Source organism: Spermophilus citellus (assembly GCF_964194105.1).
Source record: "Spermophilus citellus genome assembly, chromosome: 5".
Lineage (NCBI taxonomy): Eukaryota > Metazoa > Chordata > Mammalia > Rodentia > Sciuridae > Spermophilus > Spermophilus citellus.
In genome coordinates, this window is record NC_138186.1 from 53,058,557 (window position 1) to 53,078,495 (window position 19,939).

General features: G+C 53.8%; 1 protein-coding gene across 2 annotated transcripts in view; it reads right to left on the minus strand.

Annotated features, from left to right (window-relative positions):
- The window catches only part of CPNE5 (copine 5), an 88,405-nt gene that overhangs the window by 56,392 nt on the left and 12,074 nt on the right, over nucleotides 1–19,939 (minus strand). For both annotated transcript variants that reach the window (XM_081295425.1, XM_081295424.1), the window contains exons 2-3: nucleotides 17,684–17,724; nucleotides 16,860–16,906 (exon numbers count right to left, since the gene is read on the minus strand). In XM_081295425.1, coding sequence (XP_081151551.1) covers nucleotides 16,860–16,906; nucleotides 17,684–17,724 — 88 coding nt within the window. The remainder of the gene's footprint in view (nucleotides 1–16,859; nucleotides 16,907–17,683; nucleotides 17,725–19,939) is intronic.

Below are 19,939 nucleotides of genomic sequence, written 5' to 3' on the forward strand. Positions count from 1 at the left end.
GGTTAAGTAACTTGCCCAAGTTCACCCAGTTAGACCCACCAAAGCCCATTATATTTTTACTTCATCCAACTACAAGGAGTCATCAAACATGATGAAAAGCAAATAAGGATGAGGTTTACTTCGCAAGCATTTATAGATGGGCTACAGTGTGCAAGGCATCGGGGAGGACATCTCACCCCTGTTATGGTCTGGATATGAGGTGTCTCTGGAAAAGCTCATGTGTTAGGCAATGAGGAATGTTCAGAGGTGAAATGATTATCAGAGTGCTGACCTAATCAGTGGATTAATCCATTTGATGGGTTAATAATCAGAACGGACTACTGGGTAGGCAAAAGGGGCGTAGCTGTGGGAGTAGGCTGCTAGGTTTTGTGCCCTTGGGAATTATATTTTGTCCCCAGCAACTCTTTCTTCTGCCCCTCCCTCTCCTCCTCTTCCTTCTTCTTTTCTCTCTTACTTGCTCTCCCTCTCCCCACTGCCCCCCTCCCAGCTCTCCTGAGCTCAGCAGCTCCCCCTCCAGGCCCTTCCTGGCATCGCGCAATGCTCTGCCTCATCCCAGGCCCAAAGCAATGGAGCGGACCAGCCATGAACTGAACCTCTGAAACCATGAGCCCCAAATAAATGTTTCCTCCTCTAAGTTGTTCCTGTCAGGTGTTTTTTTAATTTTTAATTTTTTTTTTGGTCACAGCTGACTAATATACCCCCCTAAATTCCACAGAAATCTTACAAAGTTGTAGCCTCTGTCCCCCTGATCCTTATTCTCCTCTGCTGCTCCCTCTCTTTTTTATTCCTTCCTTTTACAGGGGATTGAACCCAGAATCATTCTACCACTGAGCTATATCCCCAGCCCTTTTTATATTTTATTTTGAGGCAGGGTCTCTCGAAGTTGCCCAGGCTGGCCTTGAACTTGTGATCCTCCTGCCTCAATCTCCCAAATTGCTGGGATTACAGGCCACTGCGCCAGCCTCGGATTCTTCATACCTCCTTCCAACAGTCTTCAAACAAAAGGAAAAATCCTTCTAAGGGCTTTCCTGCGGAAAGTTCTAGGTAAATACTCAGGTTTCAGAGAATCTTCCCTTAAGGAACAGCCCTGCCCCCTCCTGAAGGCACTACCTCCTCCTCCTCCCCCAGCAGGAGACCTCCACCTGCTAGGATTGAGACCACAGGCCCTCTGCAGCCCCCAGCCCAGCCCAGCCCAGCCCAGCACAGACTTCAGGAAAACACCCATTAGGGAAGATGACAACGGACATTAGAGAAGATGACAACGGAGGGAAGTGGCTTTTTAAATGGCACTTGAAGCTTCAGCAGAGGGGAATTCCCTGGAGATTGATCTCTGCCTGAGAAGAAAATGGAGTTCCCCTGGAAACAGGAGGGGAGGGGTCGGGGAGGCCCCCCCCCAACAGCTCCTAGAGCAGGCAGTGGGGGAGCCAGGGTGGGCAGGGCTTGGACTCAGAGGTAATTAACTTATGCACATCACAAACAACTGCTCAGTCCACCACCCAGGGACCGGCTGAAGGTGTTTTATGGCCTTCATTACTTGGACTAATAACAAAGGGGAAAAAATGATAAAACTTGGATTTTAAAAATCCAAGAAGCCTCCAGGTCCCTATCAGGACCTATTAATGATGGCAAGAACACAACTGAACTGATGTTAAGACAGAAAAAAAAAATCAATTTGGCTGTATATCTTGTTCCACATAGAATTAGAGTTTTCAAGCCGAAAGGGACTTGGAGAGATGAGGTATTAGCACCCAGCGGTGGGACCCACAGGAAGACTTGCAATCTAACTGCTGGGTGCCAAATCCTGCTTGGGAAGAAGGCAGGGGGTCTGCTGCTCACCACCAGGAGCTGGAGCCCAGCCAGCCCTGCTCACCTCCCAGCTCCCTGAAGGCCTGCCCATCACTCTGGTCCTATTTTAGCTCCCGGATCTGAGGATGGGGTGTGGGGTTCACATGGCTCACAGTGGGGGGTGCAGGCTTCAGACACCAGGTAAGCCCAGGAGTTCTGATGGGCTGAGGCTGAGGGAAGCCGGAAGCTCTGCCTGCTCCCCTGGTGCTGACCCTAGGGAATGGTCAGGGAAGGTGGCAGCTGTGTGGCCCAGGTGGGCTGTGGTGTGGAAATGGGGGAGGGGGGGCTCCCTGACTCCAGCAAGGATACAACACAGTGAGAGGGAGGCCAGGAAAGGAGGGCGTTTACTCTCTCAAAGTCCTGCTTCTTGTCATCGGCAACAAAACCCAGCGGGAAAGCTTCTGATGGCTCCCAGGGGCTCCCTCGGCCTCTGACTAAGCCCCTGAATACCAGGGAAGCAGCCTTCATCACACATCAGCCCTTCCAGTGAGACCCTGCAAAAGGAGGCTGACTTTACACTTCCTTGGAGAATTGAATTAAGTGGCTCCCTGGGGCTCGGCTCCACCAAAGAGCTGGAATTTTTTTTTTTTTTGACTGTCCTAAATTGTTTATTAGGTATGAGCTTTACAAACATCATACTTATATTAGCGATAACGGTGGAGCTGGAGAGTATTGCGCCTTCTCCAAGCTGCACGGCGAGAACCACCAATAGTGTGGTGGAACTTGTGGCCCTTTCAAAGAGCTGGAATTTATAGGGGCAGGTGGGCGGCTGTCAGGGTGTGCTGCCCTTAGGACAGGGCTGACATGACAATCCAGGCCAGGCAGGCAAGGTCTGCCCCACACCCCCCTCCAAGTCCTGGAGGCCTCTGTCATGACCTAGGCCTCCACCAGGGAGGGGTCACAGGACTAGTGATCAGACCCCTCTGAGGTAGCGGCTGTGGCACCCCACCCGGCCTGGCCCCCGCTTTGCCCTGCTCCACACGGAGGGGTCTGGCCTCTCTTGAGCAGCACTGCCCTGCTGTGCCTGCTCAGTGACCTCTAGTGGGCTTGGCCACTGGGGGTACTGGCACATGGGAGTTGGGAGGAGACTGGGGGTGGCTCCCCACTCCTGCTGGCCCAGCACAGTGGTTCTGGGAGGGTCGGCTTCTAGGGGCATCCCCTCCCTCCCACCCATGAGAGCAGCACCACCTCCTCCGCTGTCCCTGCTAGCCATTGCTAGATCCCAGGTGCTGCACTGTCCTTGTTGTCCCCAACCTCACGCGTGCCTTTGAATGTGATCGCTTCCTTAAAGTCCCCCCAGTTAAGCCATCTGAGAACCCTCTTTCTTGCCGCAACTCTGACAGGTCTCCTCTCGCACGAACACAACCACACACACAGTTTCCAACTCACCTGAACATAAACCAGGGGCCGCCTCCCGCCCCTTCCGCTCAGATCTACCATATAACATTCATGTCACCAAGAAAGTGCAGGGTTCCCACTGACGCAGCCACGAAACCAAGGTCCCACGACAGGCCTCTGGGATGCAGGGTCTCAGCACTGCTGTCCCACCTAAGGGCCTGACTCTAAGGGCCTCAGAGGAGACGTTCAGGGACCGGGGCCCCAGGGGCCAACCAGCCTCCCTCACTGCATAGAGAATGGCCCTCCTGGCCCCATGCACACAGGGCCGGAGTGAGGACCAGGCAGGGAAGGACAACTGCAATGAGAGTCGGGGCTCAAGGCTCTAAACCTGGACTTTAGGCAGGTTTGTGGCACACTGAAACTGAATGCAGGGTCAGTGCATCCTTGCATTTTCTGGGAAGAGAAGTTTTTGATCAGTTTCTCAAAGAGAAAGCAAGACTTCAAAAAGCTTTAAAAAACACCGATTCTGGCTTTGAAGGCAGATCTGAGGGTCTCCCACAGGAAGGAGTAGAGTGAAATCGTTCACAGTGTGGGGACTTTCTCACGGGTTGTGTGACTTCAGCCAAGTCCCTTCACCTATCTGTGCCTCAGTTTCCCCTTCTGTTAGTGGGAATAAAAATTTATCCATGCATTGTAGGGTTGGTTGTTGAGGCTTAAATGATTTTATTTACATGCTATTCTCAGAAGATAGCATGTGGGACACCCATGTGCTCTGTGAATCAGTGATTCGACTCTGGTTTTATTTTGTTTGGTTTGGTTTTCAGTACTGGGAATGGGACCCAGGGCTTGTGCATGCCAGGCAAGCCCTCTACCACTGAGCTGATCCTGGCCCTTTTAAAATTTCTATTTATTTATTTATTTTGGTGCTGGGGCATGAACCCAGGGGTGCTTTACCACTGAGCCAGATCTGGAGCTGGAAGGGTCCAAATTCTCTCTTACCCAGTGAGAAATCAGAGGCAGGGAGGGCGGGTGGGGGGTTCCCCCGAAGGTCACATGGCTAATTGGGAAACAGGCGTGACAGAAGTGACAGAAGCCCAGGTCGGAGGGGCTCCCAGCCCAAGCAGCGCCAGAAGCCTGTCTCCGCCCCCTCCCTCGGGTTTCTTTCACCAAGCCCTCCCCCTCCTTGTATCGTGACTTCTTCTCATCTTCAAAATACTTCTACACATCCATGATCTCATGTAATCCCCTCAGTGACCCCATGGAGATGACAGTGCCGTCATCCCCACCTTACAGTTAAGGAACAGAGCTCCAGGAGGCCACCAGGGCCCTGCACCCAGCAGAAGGGGGAGGGAGGACCAAGGCTCCCAGGAGTGACAGGCATAGGGTCCTGTGGTGCTCGCCTGGGCCCCCTGCCTCACTAATGAGTAGGTGGCTCTGAGCCATCTTGATGGCCCCCGATTTAGGCAGCTCTTGCCTTTTTACAAATTACAGCTGGAGGGAACTGCTGAGCCATCCCCAGCTGCCAAGCCCCTGGTGGCTGTGCTGGCTGGGACGGAAGGAGGCCAGAGCTGACAGACGGCCCTCCCTCCCAGGCTGCTCACTCTTCCCCAGCCCAAGCTCCCCCATTAATTTCCACACATTATTGACGGCTCCTTCACTGGGATTCTAAAGCCTGGCTGCAGAGCCCAGCCCCGGCCCTCATGAGTCATGTTCACCGGGATTAAAATTAGAGGCCAGCATTATCTGTGACTCCAACGGAAACAGGAAGGGGATGTGCTTTCCAAGGTCGGCCTTGGGAACCTGGAGCAGGCATCGGCCTAGTAACTGGGGAGGAGACTGGCCTGAGATCTGGGGGGTGGGGGAGGGCTCAGGGTCTGGTTTCGTGCCAGGTCTGCCACCATCTTGGTCAAGAAAGGTTTCCAGTTTTTTTCACAGGAGTCCAGAATTCTGGGGCCACACCCTCCTCCAACAGCTGGGAAAACCAGGCCCATAGGAGGAAGAGGTCTGCCTCAGCCCCACAGTGAGAGGTGATATCCTGGGCTAATTGGGAAACTCTGTTTCCAAGGCCTGGTCACCTCCCAGGCCACTTTCTGCATAATTCATTCCTCTAGTGAGGAAGGATGCAGGGAGGGGTGCTGAGTGAATGAGAATACCCAGGTTCCAAAGGCCTACCGGGTTCTCAGACCTGGACAGAGAAGGCCAGTCTCTAGCCCCAAGTGCAGCCTATGCAACTTGACCAAGCTTATAATGAAAGACGTCCTGCCCCAAAGCTTTGTTCCTAATTAGCTATTGTTGCAGATAATCTGTTAAGCGGTCCCAGCTCCTAGGGAAACAGCCCTTTTGCCAATGAGCTTGGCTGCCAAGCTGCCAGCAAAACACTCTACCACAGCCAGGCGCAGTGGCCATGCCTGTTATCCCAGCTCTTCTGAGGCTGAGGCAGGAGGATCACGCATTCCAAGACAGCCTCAGAAACTTAGTGATGCCCTAAGCAACAACTCAGTGAGCCCCTGTGTCTAAATAAAATACAAAATAGGGCTGGGGATGGAGCTCAGTGGTTGAGTGCCCCTGAGTTCAATCCCTGGTACCCCCCCTGAAAAAAAACACTCCACCCTGCCCCTGCCCTGGCCCCCGACCATGAGGAGCGGGAGGGGCCTGAGCAAGTCCTACTCTGAAAGCAGCTGAGCCCCCTTTAAGGGCCTCAGGGACCACACAGCCTCCAGCTCACCCCAAGATATCTATGACTCCTACCGAATGACAACTGGAGGTCTAAACATCCAACACCGTCAGCTCTTCCTTCCTCCAGGTAAGCTCTGCTTCCTCACCAGGGGCTTCTGGTAGAGCCTTATGGAGCCTTTTCTGTGTGCCAGGCTCTTTAGGGGAAGTAGCTCATTGAATCCCAAGATCACTCCCCACCCCCAAGGGTGGCTCCTGTGCTGAACTTGACTTTGGAGCCAACTCTCAGCAGCCCCACCACTCTGCAACTGCACCTGGACACTGATACCAAAGGGTACAGAGACTCATCAGACAGCAAGGGACTGGCCTAGAACCTCGGGGCCCCAGAAAAGCAAACTTCCTTCTTCAAATGGAACCCTGGGCTCCCATCTCATGTGCTGCACAGAAATAATGGACAGCTCAGGTCCCGGTGGGAAGAGGAGGCAGGGGCCGCACGTAGGTTCTCAAGGGGACAGGAAAGCCCACTTTGGTAAGCAGTGGCCTGGGCGGGGCTCGGGACTCAAGACCACATTCGCTCCCTGGCTCTTTAGCTGATTTCCTAGGCGAAGCAAGGACCGCTGCACGCCACTTGCCCCTCATCTGCAGTGTGGTTAGGACCAGGGAAGAAAATGGGGGCGTGGCCCATGTGGATGCTGTAGAGCAGAGTCTGGTGTCAGTCATCCTTTCATCCTTTCACTTAAGGGCAGGAAAGGGGCCAGGGCCTCTTGGCAGCTCTGTCTGATGGCCCTGTACAGTGCTAACAATATTCCCAAGTATGGAGCCCAGTTGGGCCTGTGCTAAGGGAGTCTGTGGGTGAGCCAGCGTTATACCCAGGGAAGAAACTGAGGCTCCATAGAGGTTAAGGGAAGTGGCAGAGAGAGGATGTGAAGGGACATCTGTGACAGTGTCTCACTGTGCCAAAAAGACTTAACACCCTGACCCTAAGGCTGTGAGGTGTCCATCTAGTCCTCTAAGCAAAACCTTGGTCCTGGGCTGCCTGCTCCTGAAGACAAGGGGTCAAAGCTCTGAAAATCCAGTTGTGTGATGAGATCAGAGGCTTCCTAAGGGACCCACAGCTCACAAGGGATCTCTCTTTGCAGACACTGCAAAAAGGAGAGAGTCCAGAAAGCCAACCCCAAGCGTGCCTTGGAGTCCGACTCTCAGGCCTGTCCCCTGCTTTGTGCTTTGGCAATAACGATGGTCCGTTTATTCCTTTGAATCTTTCACTGAGGCTAAGGTAGCATGCCAGGTGTGGTGGTGCACACTGGGAGGCCGAGGCCGGAGGATCACAAGATCAAAGCCAACCTCAACAACTTAGCAAGGCCCTAAGCAACTCAGTGAGACCCTGTCTCAAAAGTAAAGATTTTTTTAAAAAGGAGGGGGAGGGCTGGGGATGTGGCTCAGTGGTTCAGCACCCCTGGGTTCAATCCCTGGAACAAAAATAAAGAAAACAAGATTATGTAGCATGATTGGGGCCAGGTCCTGTTTTGGTCACCAAGGATGCCCAATTAGAATGGTGGCCTGGCAGACAGAGGGTCATTTCATTTCAGCTTTACACTCTTGGTGTTGGACAAACCCAGAGCCCTATGTCCCTGCCCACCATGATCTCATTCTAGGACCTCCACAAAACTGCAAATGGTCTTCCTGCTTCTGCTGTTTCCTCTGTAGTCCACTCTGCTCAGAGAAACCAGAACGATCTTTATGAAATATAAACTAGGCGGCATCAATCCCATGTTCAAAACCCTTGAATAGCTTCCTATCACACTTAGGTCCGTGTTCAAACTCTTCCCATGGCTCCTATGCAACCCCACCCAGGATCTGTCCCTGTGAACTTCTGTGACCCACTGACTTCCTCATTCCCACCTCTCCACTACACTACTTTCTTTTTGTTCTTCAAATACAGTGAGTTTGTTCCTACCCCAGGGTCTTTGCACTTCCTGTTCCCTCACTTGGAACACCCTCCCCACCATAGAATTATGGTTGGCACTATGCAGGACTCCACTTGTGTCATCAGGGTTGTGTCACCAATAGCACATGGCAATTGACATTTCCAGGCATTTTCAAAAGTATCACCTTAGTTACTAACTCCCAAGAAGGTCTAACCCCATTTTAAACTGAACCTTGGAGAAGGTAAATACCTCACCCAGGTATTTACCCATTAGTAAACCCCAGAGCTGAGATGGGAACGCAGGGCTTTGGATGTCAAGTTTAGGGAATCTGACAAGGCATTTGGCTGTCGTTTCTGATGTTCTTAAGACATGTGGAGACATATGGGATGGATTATAGTAAAGTTATGTAGAACCCCGGTGCCAACCAGCCTACCGCAAAGGACAGCTTGATAACCGACACAAATCAGGGAAAAGCGGCTGGGATGCAGCCCCGGGGCACAGTGCTTGCCCGCACAGGTGAGGGATCCCCAGCTCTGCAAACAAACAGAAAAAACCCCTGCGGAAAGTCTCCATCCCGCTCACCTCCCAGTCTGGATGACCACAGCTGACCCAGGACCAGCGGGCAGAGCCCAGGTGCCCCCCGCCCAACTGTAACCCCACGTGATCTCCCTAAACGGTGACAAAAGACAGAATTCAACAAAGAACACAAGTTGGAGATCCAGGCAAAATCACACGTGGAGGTGCAGAGCCTCCCTCCTGGGCTGAGCTGGGGGACCCATGTGGACAGCAAGTCACAGGAGAAGGAAACCAGAGTCGCCAAAAAGGTCAGAGGAATACAAGATGGAGACACGGCCCCTGACTCAACCATTTTGAGGAAGAAGAAATAGAAGAGGAAGAAGACAGAAAAGGAGAAAGGCATTATAAGTGTGAACCTAAGCCGCCCACAGAGCACCTCACTCTGACTCCCCGGCCTGTTTTCCTCTACACGTAAATTCTTAAAAGACCAGGAATCTTAGAGTCTGGCTGATGTCTGCTGTGTCAGTAGCTTATGCAACTTCTTTTTTTTTCTTTCCAGGTGGACCAGGGATGAAACCCAGAGGTGCTCGACAGCCGAACCATATCGCCAGCCCTTTTTATTGTTTATTTTGAGACAGGATCTCCCTAAGTAGTCTTTGAAGGTCCCACCGAGTTGTCCAGGCTGGCCTCAAACCTGTGATCCCCCTGCCTCAGTCTCCCGACCTGCTGGAATTCCAGGCCTGCACTACCTCATCTGGCACTACATATTTTCTTCTTTTTTAAAAAAAATATTTATTTTTTAGTTGTAAGTGGGCACATATCTTTATTTAATTTTTTTGTGGTGCTGAGAATCGAACCTAGTGCCTCACGCATGCTAGGCAAGCGCGCTACCACTTGAGACACACCCCAGCCCCGACACATATTTTCTTTAGACTAGGTGAAGCCAAGGGACACATACTGTTAGAGGCTGATGACGTGGATACACTCAGAACATTACTGGGTGGGTGACGTCAGCCTAGACATCCTCAAGAGAACAGACCACCCTGAGCGCCCTGTGCTCCAGGGTTAGGTGAACTGAGCTCACAGGCTGCGGTCACCCATGGGCTTCTTATGTCCACTAGTTACAGTTTCCTTTAGAAGACCAAAGGCTGGGCTGTAGCTCGGAGGTGAGTACTTGCCTGGCACATGTAAGGAACTGGCACCACATAAAGATAAATAAAATTAAAGGTATTGTGTCCAGGGGGTAGGACCGTCGGTGGAATGAGATGGACATCATTACCTAAGTACCATGTATGAAGACATGAACGGTGTGACTCAACCAGAGACATGGAAAATTGTGCTCTTTATGTGTACTATGATTTGAAATGCATTCTGCTGTCATATATAACAAACTAAAATTAATTTTTTTAAGAAGAAGAAAACAATTCTTTATTAAAGCAGGGGAAAAAAAGGTATTGTGTCCATCTACAACTAAAAATATTGGGGAAAAAAAAAGGCCAAGACCCCCAATAGTGTCTCTTGTCAAGTCCAGCTCGCCTTCTCCCTGGAGTGTGTACGTCTGCTTTCCTGAATAAATTTCCTTGCTCAGGGCTGGGGATGTGGCTCAGTGGGCGTGTGCTTGCCTAGCACGTGCTTAGGCCCTGGGTTCCTTCCCTAGCATGACAACAACAACAACAAAAAGTAAATCTCATTGCTTCCTAAATAAATCTTGTGTCTCTTTTTTTTGGTGGGGGGGCGGGGGTACCAGGGATTGAACTCAGGGGCACTTGGCCACTGAGCCACACCCCCAGCCCTATTTTGTATTTTATTTAGAGACAGGGTCTCACTGAGTTGCTAGCACCTCGCTTTTGCTGAGGCTGGCTTTGAACTTGCCATCTTCCTGTTTCAGCCTCCCGAGTCGCTGGGATTATAGGAGTGCACCATCGCACTCGGCTCTTTGTGTCTCTTTTGACACATTCTGAAATTCCTTTCTGTGGTATAACTCAAGAACGAACTGCCAGGGCTGAGTTGCGGTCCCCTACTCCTTCATACACTTTTCGGGTGACAGTTTGTTTTACAATTTTCCTACTTTATGATGGTGCAGAAATGAGAGGCATTCAGGAGAAAACTACTTCACATTTTGGATTTCGATCTTTTCCTGAGCTAGTGCTACCTGGCAGAAGACTCTCCTAGGTAGGGGCAGAGGCAGCAGCCACAGCTCCCAGTCAGCCAGATGATTGACAGGATGAACAAAGGAGATGCCACATTGTACTGTGTTGCTAAGCCAGACGTTCCGTAGATAAGGCGTATTGAAAGCATTCCTACCCACCCCCTTGGTACCAAGGACAGAACCCAGGGGTGCTTAACCACTGAGCCACATCCCCAACCCTTTTTACTTTTTGAGACAGGGTCTCACTAAGTTGCTTAGGGCCTCACTAAATGGCTGAGGCTGGCTTTGAACTTGCAATCCTCTTACCTCAGCCTCCTGAGCTGCTGGGATTACAGGCATGTGCCACCGCGCCTGGCCAAAGCATTTTCATTTTACAATATTTTCTATGTACAATGGGGTGTGATCCTGTTGTAAGCTGAAGAGCACCTGTAATGCTTAGAAACAGACACACAGAATGAATGCACAGCCCCCAGAAGGGAGAATCACAACTGTGTAGCTCACTCTGGGTGAGGAGGGAGCCAGCCCAAGATGCTCTGGGCTAGAGAAGGGGACGGTGCAGGACACACACTCTGGAAAGAACACTGACAGACACATGCTCCAGGCAGAATGCCCAGGTTGGTAAAGAGACAGGAGACAATGATATAAAGAACCTCAGTTTCTGGCTGGGGAGTATAGCTCAGTTGGTAGAGTGCTTGCCTCACAAGCACAAGGCCCTGGGTTCAATCCCCAACATCACACACACAAAAAAACTAACAAACAAAAGCCCTCCGTTTCCTTCTCTGTGTAATGGGACCGATGAAAATAACATGGCGTGGGTGGCGCTCTAGTGAATGGGACTGGTGCTCTTACAAGAGGCCCAAGGGAGCCCACTGTCCTTTCTACCATGTGAGGAGCAGATCTCATCACTCACGCATCTACGGATGCCTTGACATTGGACTTCCCACCAAAGGCCTGTGTCAGGCTGACAGGAGGAAGTGCCTTTTGAGTGCTTAGAAGTGAAGCATCGCTCCCAGCTGAAGCTCAACTGTGTTTTATTTTTGTGGTGCTGGGGATTGAGCCCAGGGCTTGGTGCAGGGAGCGCTCAACCAACTGAGCTGTATCCTCAGCCCCGGGGTCAGCCAGGATTGCTCACAGGTACACGCACTGCTCTGGCAGGACAGTGGGTGTGTCAGTGGGCGCCACAGGCACTGCAGGCTGTGTGCAGCCATCAGCCGGACACCCAAGATTCCATGATTCCCACCCCCTCCTTCCCAAGGGGTCCTCAGCCAGGACAGCCACCTGGCGAAGGAGGGGCAGGAGTCACCACCCCACTGTCACATGGAGAACCTACAGGGGCTCCCTCTTCCTGCCCGGCCACCCTGCCTTCCCCAGGACACGCCTAAGGCCCTGGCAGGGGTTGATGCTTGATTTCCTGGACTAAAATTACATCTTGAGTCAATTCTCATAAAATGTGGTGACAGATTTAGGTGCTGGAAAGATGGAGCTTTCTCAGAAGGCATAAAAATGACCCAAATGGTTAAAATCAGCTGAAAGCCGGCAGCCAGGGGCCATAGAGCCGCGTCCACACCCCAGGGTCAGCTCCTCTGCAGCCTCCTGCAAATCTGGGGTCTGTTCCCAGCCCGGAGAACCGTGCCTGTACGTGACTCCGGGGTCACAGGAGGATTATCTTGGCCAAGATCAGAGAGCTGGTCTGCTGCTAAAGTGGAGTGGCGGGAACTGGCCCGTAGACTGGCAAGGGCAGCCTGTCCCAGGGGCCGATACACAGATGATTCTGGAGTTTTCTTTAAATTCTCCCTTCTTGACTCTTTCCTCCGCAGTTCCCACAGAGAACCCGACTAGGAAGAGCGCCCCTCCCACTCCAGGATGTTTCCCAGAAACCACTTGGTGCTTGTGCCCAAGGGGTGCCCCCGAGGCTCAGCACAGGTCCTGGCCACCTCCCCTCAGTGGGGTCAGCCTCCTTGAGCCCCGGGGACTCCCCCAGCTCTGACAGCTGACCTGTGACCCCAGCTGCCCTCAGCCTGACTGGAGGGCCATCTTATCTTCATGGGCTCCTCCCATCTCTTCTGGAGGCCTCGCCCACTGCAGGCCAGCTCTGCTCACCTGCCCAGGGCTCACCTGCAGGAGGGCTGTGCCCCCAGCCTTTCTCCACACTGCTGTGTTCAGTGAGGTTGGTCGAGTGGATCACAGTGGTGGCCAGAGGCCTTCTAGTGAGGTGCCACCAAGGTAGGGGGACACTGGCCAGAGATCAAAGGCTGGAAGAAAATGAGGTGGCCTGGGCTGTCCCCCCATGAGGACCCCTGCCCTGTCCAGAGGCCACTGCCCACTATTGCCACCCTGTGATCCACTACCCCTCTGTGGCTTCCTTGGACCCCACTCCTGTAGTTTAGATCTAGAATGATCCTGAGGGTCCATGGGCGGTGCTACTGGGGAGGTGTAGGCCAGAGGGAGATTCTTTGGTTACTAGAAGTATGTCCTTGAAGGGGAATGTGGGACTTCTTTTTCCTCTTTGTGTGCCATGTGGGTAGTTTTTCTCTGCCATGTGCTCTTATCACGGCTCAAGCAACAGTCAATTGACCACGGACAGAACCTCTAAAACTGGAGCCAAAATAAACCTGTTCTCTCTACAAATTCATTATCTCCGGTGTTTCGTTATAGTTTTGGAACGCTGACGAACACACCCACTCACTCCTTTATTACAACCCCAGTGACAAGGTACCTGGGCTGACTTGCGCATAATAGTCACTCTCTGTGTCTTTGCAGATGCCACTGTTTTGCTAAGTGCTTTTGTGCTCCGTGTCCTGGCCTTGCTGAAATCCAGGTGCTCTGCTGAAACCCAGGTGCTCGCTGTGACAGTCCTGGGGTCCAGCATCCTGACTCGGTACCCTGAAGCTAGTCCTGCCCTCAGGAGGACCAGGAGGCTGAGCTGTCCAGGGAGAAGTCCTTCCAACCCCATTGTTCTTGTGCTGCATCATTAGCTCCTGAACCAAACATTTGTGTTCAGATTCAAATGCCATTTAAAACATCCACCGAACTGTCAAAACGCTTTAGCATTCTGCCTCTCGCTCTGCCACCCCTAAACCCCCGTTTCTTTCCATCCATACATCCTCGGCTGTTCTGTTAGATTACTCACACTCGCATCTCCCCCGAGGGCCAGAAAACCTCCTGGTTCCCACTCCTGCTTCCAGTGAAGCTCTGCTCTTCCAACCCAGCTCCCTCTCTCCCCAGGTCCGGGCACCTGGTAGATGCTTTCTGTTGTAAATATTGACAGAGGAGAGAGGGACAAGGCTCCAGACCCTCTGGTTGATATTCTGCAGTGAATGGTGTTTATGGAGCGCAGATCACACACAGGGCACTACCACCAGCATCTGGTTCCCCCTTGCCACAGGTATACCCCATCTTACATGTGGAAACTGAGGCACAGAGAAGTTCCACAAATTGCTCCAGGTTCCACTTTCAGAAATGGATGAAGCCAGGAGCAAAGCACAGGTGTTTCTCACCCCCGGGGGCCACCCACCCTCCCTGTGGGTAGTAATGGGATTGGGACAATTGGGGACCCTGAACCAAAAGGAGACAAGTTTCAATTACAGAATGTAATTAACGGTCTGCCACACCGTGCCCGCTGAAGAGGCCCTTCCAGACTTTCCTGAATGAATCAGCAAGACATTAGCACATTCCTGTTTTTCAGAAGCTCGGCCAAAAGGCCTCAGAAGTAATTAGTTCACTTAAGAAGGCTAACCGTTTCCCCAGCAATCTGGTTTATGCTTCAATGGGCTCAGAGTCTTGGCCAGGGTGAAAAAGTAACTTCAGCCTGGCCCCTGTGGAAATATTTCCCACATTTTCTAGATAAAATTCACCCTGTCAGACACTTGCTCCTGCCAAGGCGGGGTGTGGGGTGGAGCAGGGCAGGTGATATTCCAGCCAGGCCACCAGCCAGGAGGGGAAGTTGGTAATAAAATCTGAGTTACCACAGCTTTGCTGGCTATTCTCATGTCATCTGGGAGGGCTCCCCACCCATGGCCCTGGGTGTGGGTCATTTTGTACCCTCCCTGTGAGGGAGGGTAGAAGAGATATAAAACAGGTGGAGCCCGGCACAGTGGCACACGCCTGTAATCCCAGCAGTTTGGGAGGCTGAGGCACAAGGATTACAAGTTCAAACCAGATTCAGAAATTTAGAGAGGCCCTAAGCAACTCAGTGAGACCCTGACGCTAAGTAAAATGTCAAAAAGGGCTGGGGATGTGGCTCAGTGGTTAAGTGCCCCTGGGTTCCATCCCAGTACCCAAAACAAAACACCCACAGGTAGAAAGGAGACCTAGAGGAAGGACAGGGAAACATAACCTGCATCTCCATGTACCCTCCAGGCACCAAGCCTGTCACTCTAAGTTTTTGGGAAATCTGTAAATCTTGAAGTTGACCACAAATTCACTTACTTATGACAATTACCTTCATCAGTGTGAATTAACCCCTCAGCAAACAGATTAAGCAAAGAGAGAGTTGATATTTTGAGAAACCTACAATTAGGGGACTTTCCAGTGTTATCTACTAATCAGAAAATGGAGGCCACATAGTCTAAGAATCCTGAGCATTGCCAGGCCACCATACATACACCACCTTGAGGTCACCAGACTGATGTCATCCCCGCACGCCTTCCCATACCCACCCCTCAGCAAGTTCCCTTTAAAAGAAGGGCCAGGAACCCCAAATGCACGGCTCTCGCTCCCCACGGCCCACCTTGTTCTCCTTGCTTTCCTAAGTAAGTCTCTGCCTTTACTCACCAGGGCTGAAATTCTTCCCTGCCACATACATCAGGAACCCCACTTGTCCTGGGTGAGTTCCCCCCTCACTGGGGAGTCCTCAGGACATTCCCCTGCAGCTCTCAGGAGCCCTCCTGAGCCTGGGGACTGAGCCACACCTGCTCTTCACAGCCTCCTGAGGCCCTGGGGCGCCTTCCCTCTCTCAGTAGAGGCCAAAGTAGCCTCTCCACCCGAGCCCAGGGGCCTCCCTCCTGGTGTGGGGTCTCCCTCCTGGTGTGCGTGAGGAGGTGGGGCTTGCCTCTGCAAAGCCCTTCTTGTTCCTGTGCCTGTTCTGATCACCAAAAGGAGCAAGCTCAGTCTCCAGTCACTGGGAAGGCCACCAAAGCCAGCTGACCTCCCAGGCTGGACCTGAGCTTGCTGGCCAGAGCCTCTCCTCTGAGAGAAAGGAGGGGCAGTACTTTTCATTAGTCAAAAAGGAGCCCCGGGCTTCCAGGACCCCTCATCTCAACCCCCATCCTTGTCGCTTGTGGGTGGCAAATGAGGCGGAGGTGGGGAGGAGAGGACAGCCGCCATGTCTTGGGCGCTGGGAACACCCACTCCCTCCCCCAACCCACTCATTTCCTTAACAGCCATCTACAAAGCACCTGCCGTGTGCCGGGCACTGTCCTAGGTGCTCAAAATGAAGCTGCAGATGAAGCCAATGAAAGTCTCTGCCCTTGTGGGGCCAACACATGGGGACAAGAACAGTGACAGGAGAGGAAAAAGCAGAAGGGGAAGCAAGTGTGGGAGCTTGCGGTGTTAGACTGGGGGCCAGAGAAGGCCTCCAGAGGGCAACAGGGAGTCCAGACCTCAGGGAAGCTGGAGGGGCCATAGGGACCTGTGGGAAAAGGCCATTCAGAAAAGACAACGGCAAGTGAAAAGGCCCTGGGGCAGGAGGCAGCCTGGCTGGCTGGCACAGAGTGGAGGCTGGAGGGCTGGGCCCTGAGGCAGGTCAGCCAGGGAGAGGAAGTCAGGCAGCCTCTGAGCCAGCAGAGGGCCTGTAGCTTTGTCAGACAGGAGCCATGCACAGCCCTAGGCAGAGAGGGACAGAATTTAACTCTGTTTTAGCAGCACCCTCAGCACCTAGGAGGCCCTGTTCCCTCCCGGGTGGCTCTCCAAGTCTGCCCTCTGTTCATAGCCCTGTGAGGAGGAGCAAGGCACGGGGAGCCATGGGTCTGGGCGAGGGAAATGAGCAAAGGCTGCAAAAATGTGTCCTGTGAGCGCTTGGAAGCCAAACTGAGGAGGGGGACTCCTCCGAGCAGGAGTTGCAGAGGGTTCTGGGCCTGGATGCACTCGCTGAAGCCAGCTCCTGTTAGTCAGAAGCACAGGGAGGGAAGCTGCTGGGCACAAGATCCAGGGCTATGTTCCCCGGGCCACCAACGAGATCACAATGTGCTGGGACTCCCTCTGTCCCCCTCAGACTGGGGCACACAGGACAAGAGCTGCCTGGGCCACCATCAGCCTCACTCTCTAACAGCAGGGACAAGAACAGCCCAGCTGGTGTGGCTGGCCTGCACGGGGCTTTGGTGCTGCAGGGTGATCTCTCCAGAGTCACAGAGCACAGAGAGGGCAGCCGGGGCCCCGCTGGAGCTTCCAGGCTGGGAAAGGTCTGCACCTACCTCTCGCCACTGCTTGTTCTCCATCCCTTGGGTATACATGACGCACACTGCGGGAGAAGAGAAGGACAGCGGGTTAACACCCAGGCCAAGGGGGACCCAGATGGGGAGGGTCCTGGCTGGACGGGGTGCTCAGAGGCTCCAGCAGGACTGCTCGGGTGGGCCTGGGCCGGGGAGGGATGTCTTGGTGAGTGGTCTGCATGCCTGGCCTCCAAGCCTGGACCACAGCTGTGTCTGGAGGGGCACTGTTTGGGAGGGGGTCAGGAGCCATTCCTTTCCAGGCCATAGCAAGGGTCGGAGGTGAGCAGGACGGAGGCCTGGGTGGCAGAGGCCTGGTGGAGATAACCCACTTGCACCGTCAGTCCCACAAGGCCGGTGATCATCCTCAGCCCCTCTTTAATGATGGGGAACACTGAGTCTCAGAGGTGCCCGAAGACCTGATCCAAGGTCACATCCACGGGCAGCAGTGCTCAGCACCAGAACCTGCTCTCCAAAATCAGTGCTTGTCCCACCAGATCCCAGCAAACTGGATCCCCAAAATGCACGGGTTCCCCTGGGATGGGGACCTTCTGGCTCCAGACACCCTAAGGCCAGCCAATTGCCACCCCTCCCAATTGCTCGGTTACACTGAGACTTCATAAGCATGGGGACTGAGCAGGGTCCCCAGTTCTCTGGACACTGTCAAGGAAGCACTGACTAGCCCTGTCACACTGGGAGCAGTGCCTGGCACATACTTAATGCTCCATAAGGGCCAGCGCTGGCTGCTGTCATTAGGCATAGGTGGCCGCTGTCATTGTTACCCTTATTACTGTCAGAGCAGGACTTACGTGGGTCAGACTTGGAAAACATGTCTTTGTCCAAGAGGTTCCTGAAAGAGGGGGAGAGAGGAGCAGTTAGCAGGTTGGAGGGAAGGAGGCCGCCCTCTGGCCTCGTCTTAGACAAAGCGGACGAGATGGCTCCTTCAGCCAACCTTGATCAACCTTCACTCAGACCAGGCGCTGGGCGGCCCCACCTTCCTGGGGTGAGCAGATCTCTTAAGGGCCACGACCCAAAGAGCACCATGCACAAGCCCTTTCTAGAAACTCTCCTTTCATCACTTCTCTGTCTCTCTAAATAAATAAATCAATAAATCCAAGCAATCAGAACACAGCTGCCCAGCCCCCCACCCCCAGGCCTCCACCCCCAGCCAGTTCATTGTATCCTCGTAGGTACTGATGAATTCATCAATGACACCTCCCAGGAGACACAGGCTCATTGGGACAGGGTCCTAGCACATGGCCCCAGCGATCAGACTGGAAGTCCTTGCAGTAAGATGACAGATAGGGACAGAAAGGTCTCTGAAGGTGCTGAGCCTGCCTGCCCTGCCTTCTGAGATAGCAGCCCCTACTCCCAGATCCCCAGGGATGGGTTAGGATAAGAGTTTTTAAATATTAGCTCCTCATTCTCAGGCTGCCCTGCGAGGTGGGTACTGGGTGGGGACTGTCCCATCTTCCAGATGTGGAACCACAGGCTGCGGAGATGGAGCAGGCTATGTCCTAGACACCTGGTGTCCCTCATTCCGCAGTGATCTGGTACCCTCAGGGAGGGACACAGCCAGTGAAACTCGGTCTCTGACTGGGAACCATCCAATCTCTCGGAGCCTGTCCCTCAGTCTGGAGGACCATGGATGCCCGGCTCGTGTCCCCGGCTCAGCTCACACCAGGGCTCCCTGCACCTGCTCCTCTCCAGAGGCCTCCCCCGGCAGGCCAGACTGCAAGGGCCAGAAGGATGCTCCCTGGGGCAGCACTCAGCCAGATGGACAGGAGCCAGGGGATCAATACGCAGCTTCCTCAGGCTCCGGGGACAGTGCTGAGGGTGTCCCCAGTCTCCTAGGGGCCCTGTGGGAAGGAGCCGCAGGGGCCAAGAGTCCTGCTCAGCCCACATCCAGCAGCTGTGCTGCGCGTCTTCCCTTCCCTGCTCCTGGGAGTGACCCGGGAGCCCTCCTGTGTGGCAGCCACCGACTCCCTGAGGACCCTGCTCCAGTCCCTGTTCTCATCCCCACCGCATCAACCCTGCCCCACCTCCTTCCCCGATGTCCCAAGAAGCCTTTCCCCTCCACTCCCACAAACCCCCGTGGGTCCTGTGCCCCTTGACTCCTTTTTCCCAGAGAAGAGAAACAATCGGCCCTGGTCTATGCGGCATGGCTCCCTGACAGCCAGCTCCCAGTGTCAGAGCTGACGAGGCCCCGGGCCACCTCCACCTTCCCACTGACAAGGGCAGACTGAGCCCAGGGACGGGCCCACAACAATGGCAGAGCAGCAAGTCTACAAGAAGGCCTTGCCCTGCGTCACCACCCCCAAAGCCACCTAGTGACTGTCAGGCAACTTGACCCCTAGTCAACCCCTCCACCCTGTCCCCAACCCTGAGGCACGAGAGTCACACACGCAGCAGCAGCCTGGAGCCTTGACATGGCAAACCCTGATGCCAGGGGAGGTCCCAGGCTGTGCTCACCAGTCACTCCTCAGTCCTGGAGCAGATTCTTAGCGATGTCCCCAAGAGAGATGTCCCCAGATGCCTGTGAGAAACCAGCTCCTGGAGAACTCGGCCACCATGCCTGCTCCACACTGTCCCTTCAGGGGCCTCTCCCCAAGGGCAGGCCCCCCAGCTCACTCTGCAGGACCTGAGGCCCCCCAGTCCCTCCTCCAGGCCAGACCTGCTGCCTGCCAGTTGTCACTTAGAAACCATCTGATAAACTCCCAGCCCCTGCAGGAGCCTCGGATGAGACGCTACAGGAGGCAGCTCTGACGTGAGCAGGAGTGAGTGGCCAAGCGGCCGCAGAGGCTGAAGAAGACATTTACACCAGGTCATTTCCAGCTTACGACCCAGCTCCAGTGTGCAGCCTGGGGGAGGGGCGTCTGTCTTCATTCAGATGAGAGACAAAGTGCCTGAGCACCGAGCGACTCTACTGCGGGGAACCTCTACGGTGAGGAGGTGATGACGAGTTGGGGGGGGGGGGCCTACTAAAGCCAGTGCTGGGCTGCACTCCCAGCCTTTTTGTTCAGAGAGGGCTTCACAAGTGGCTCAGGCTGGCCCCCAACTTGTTA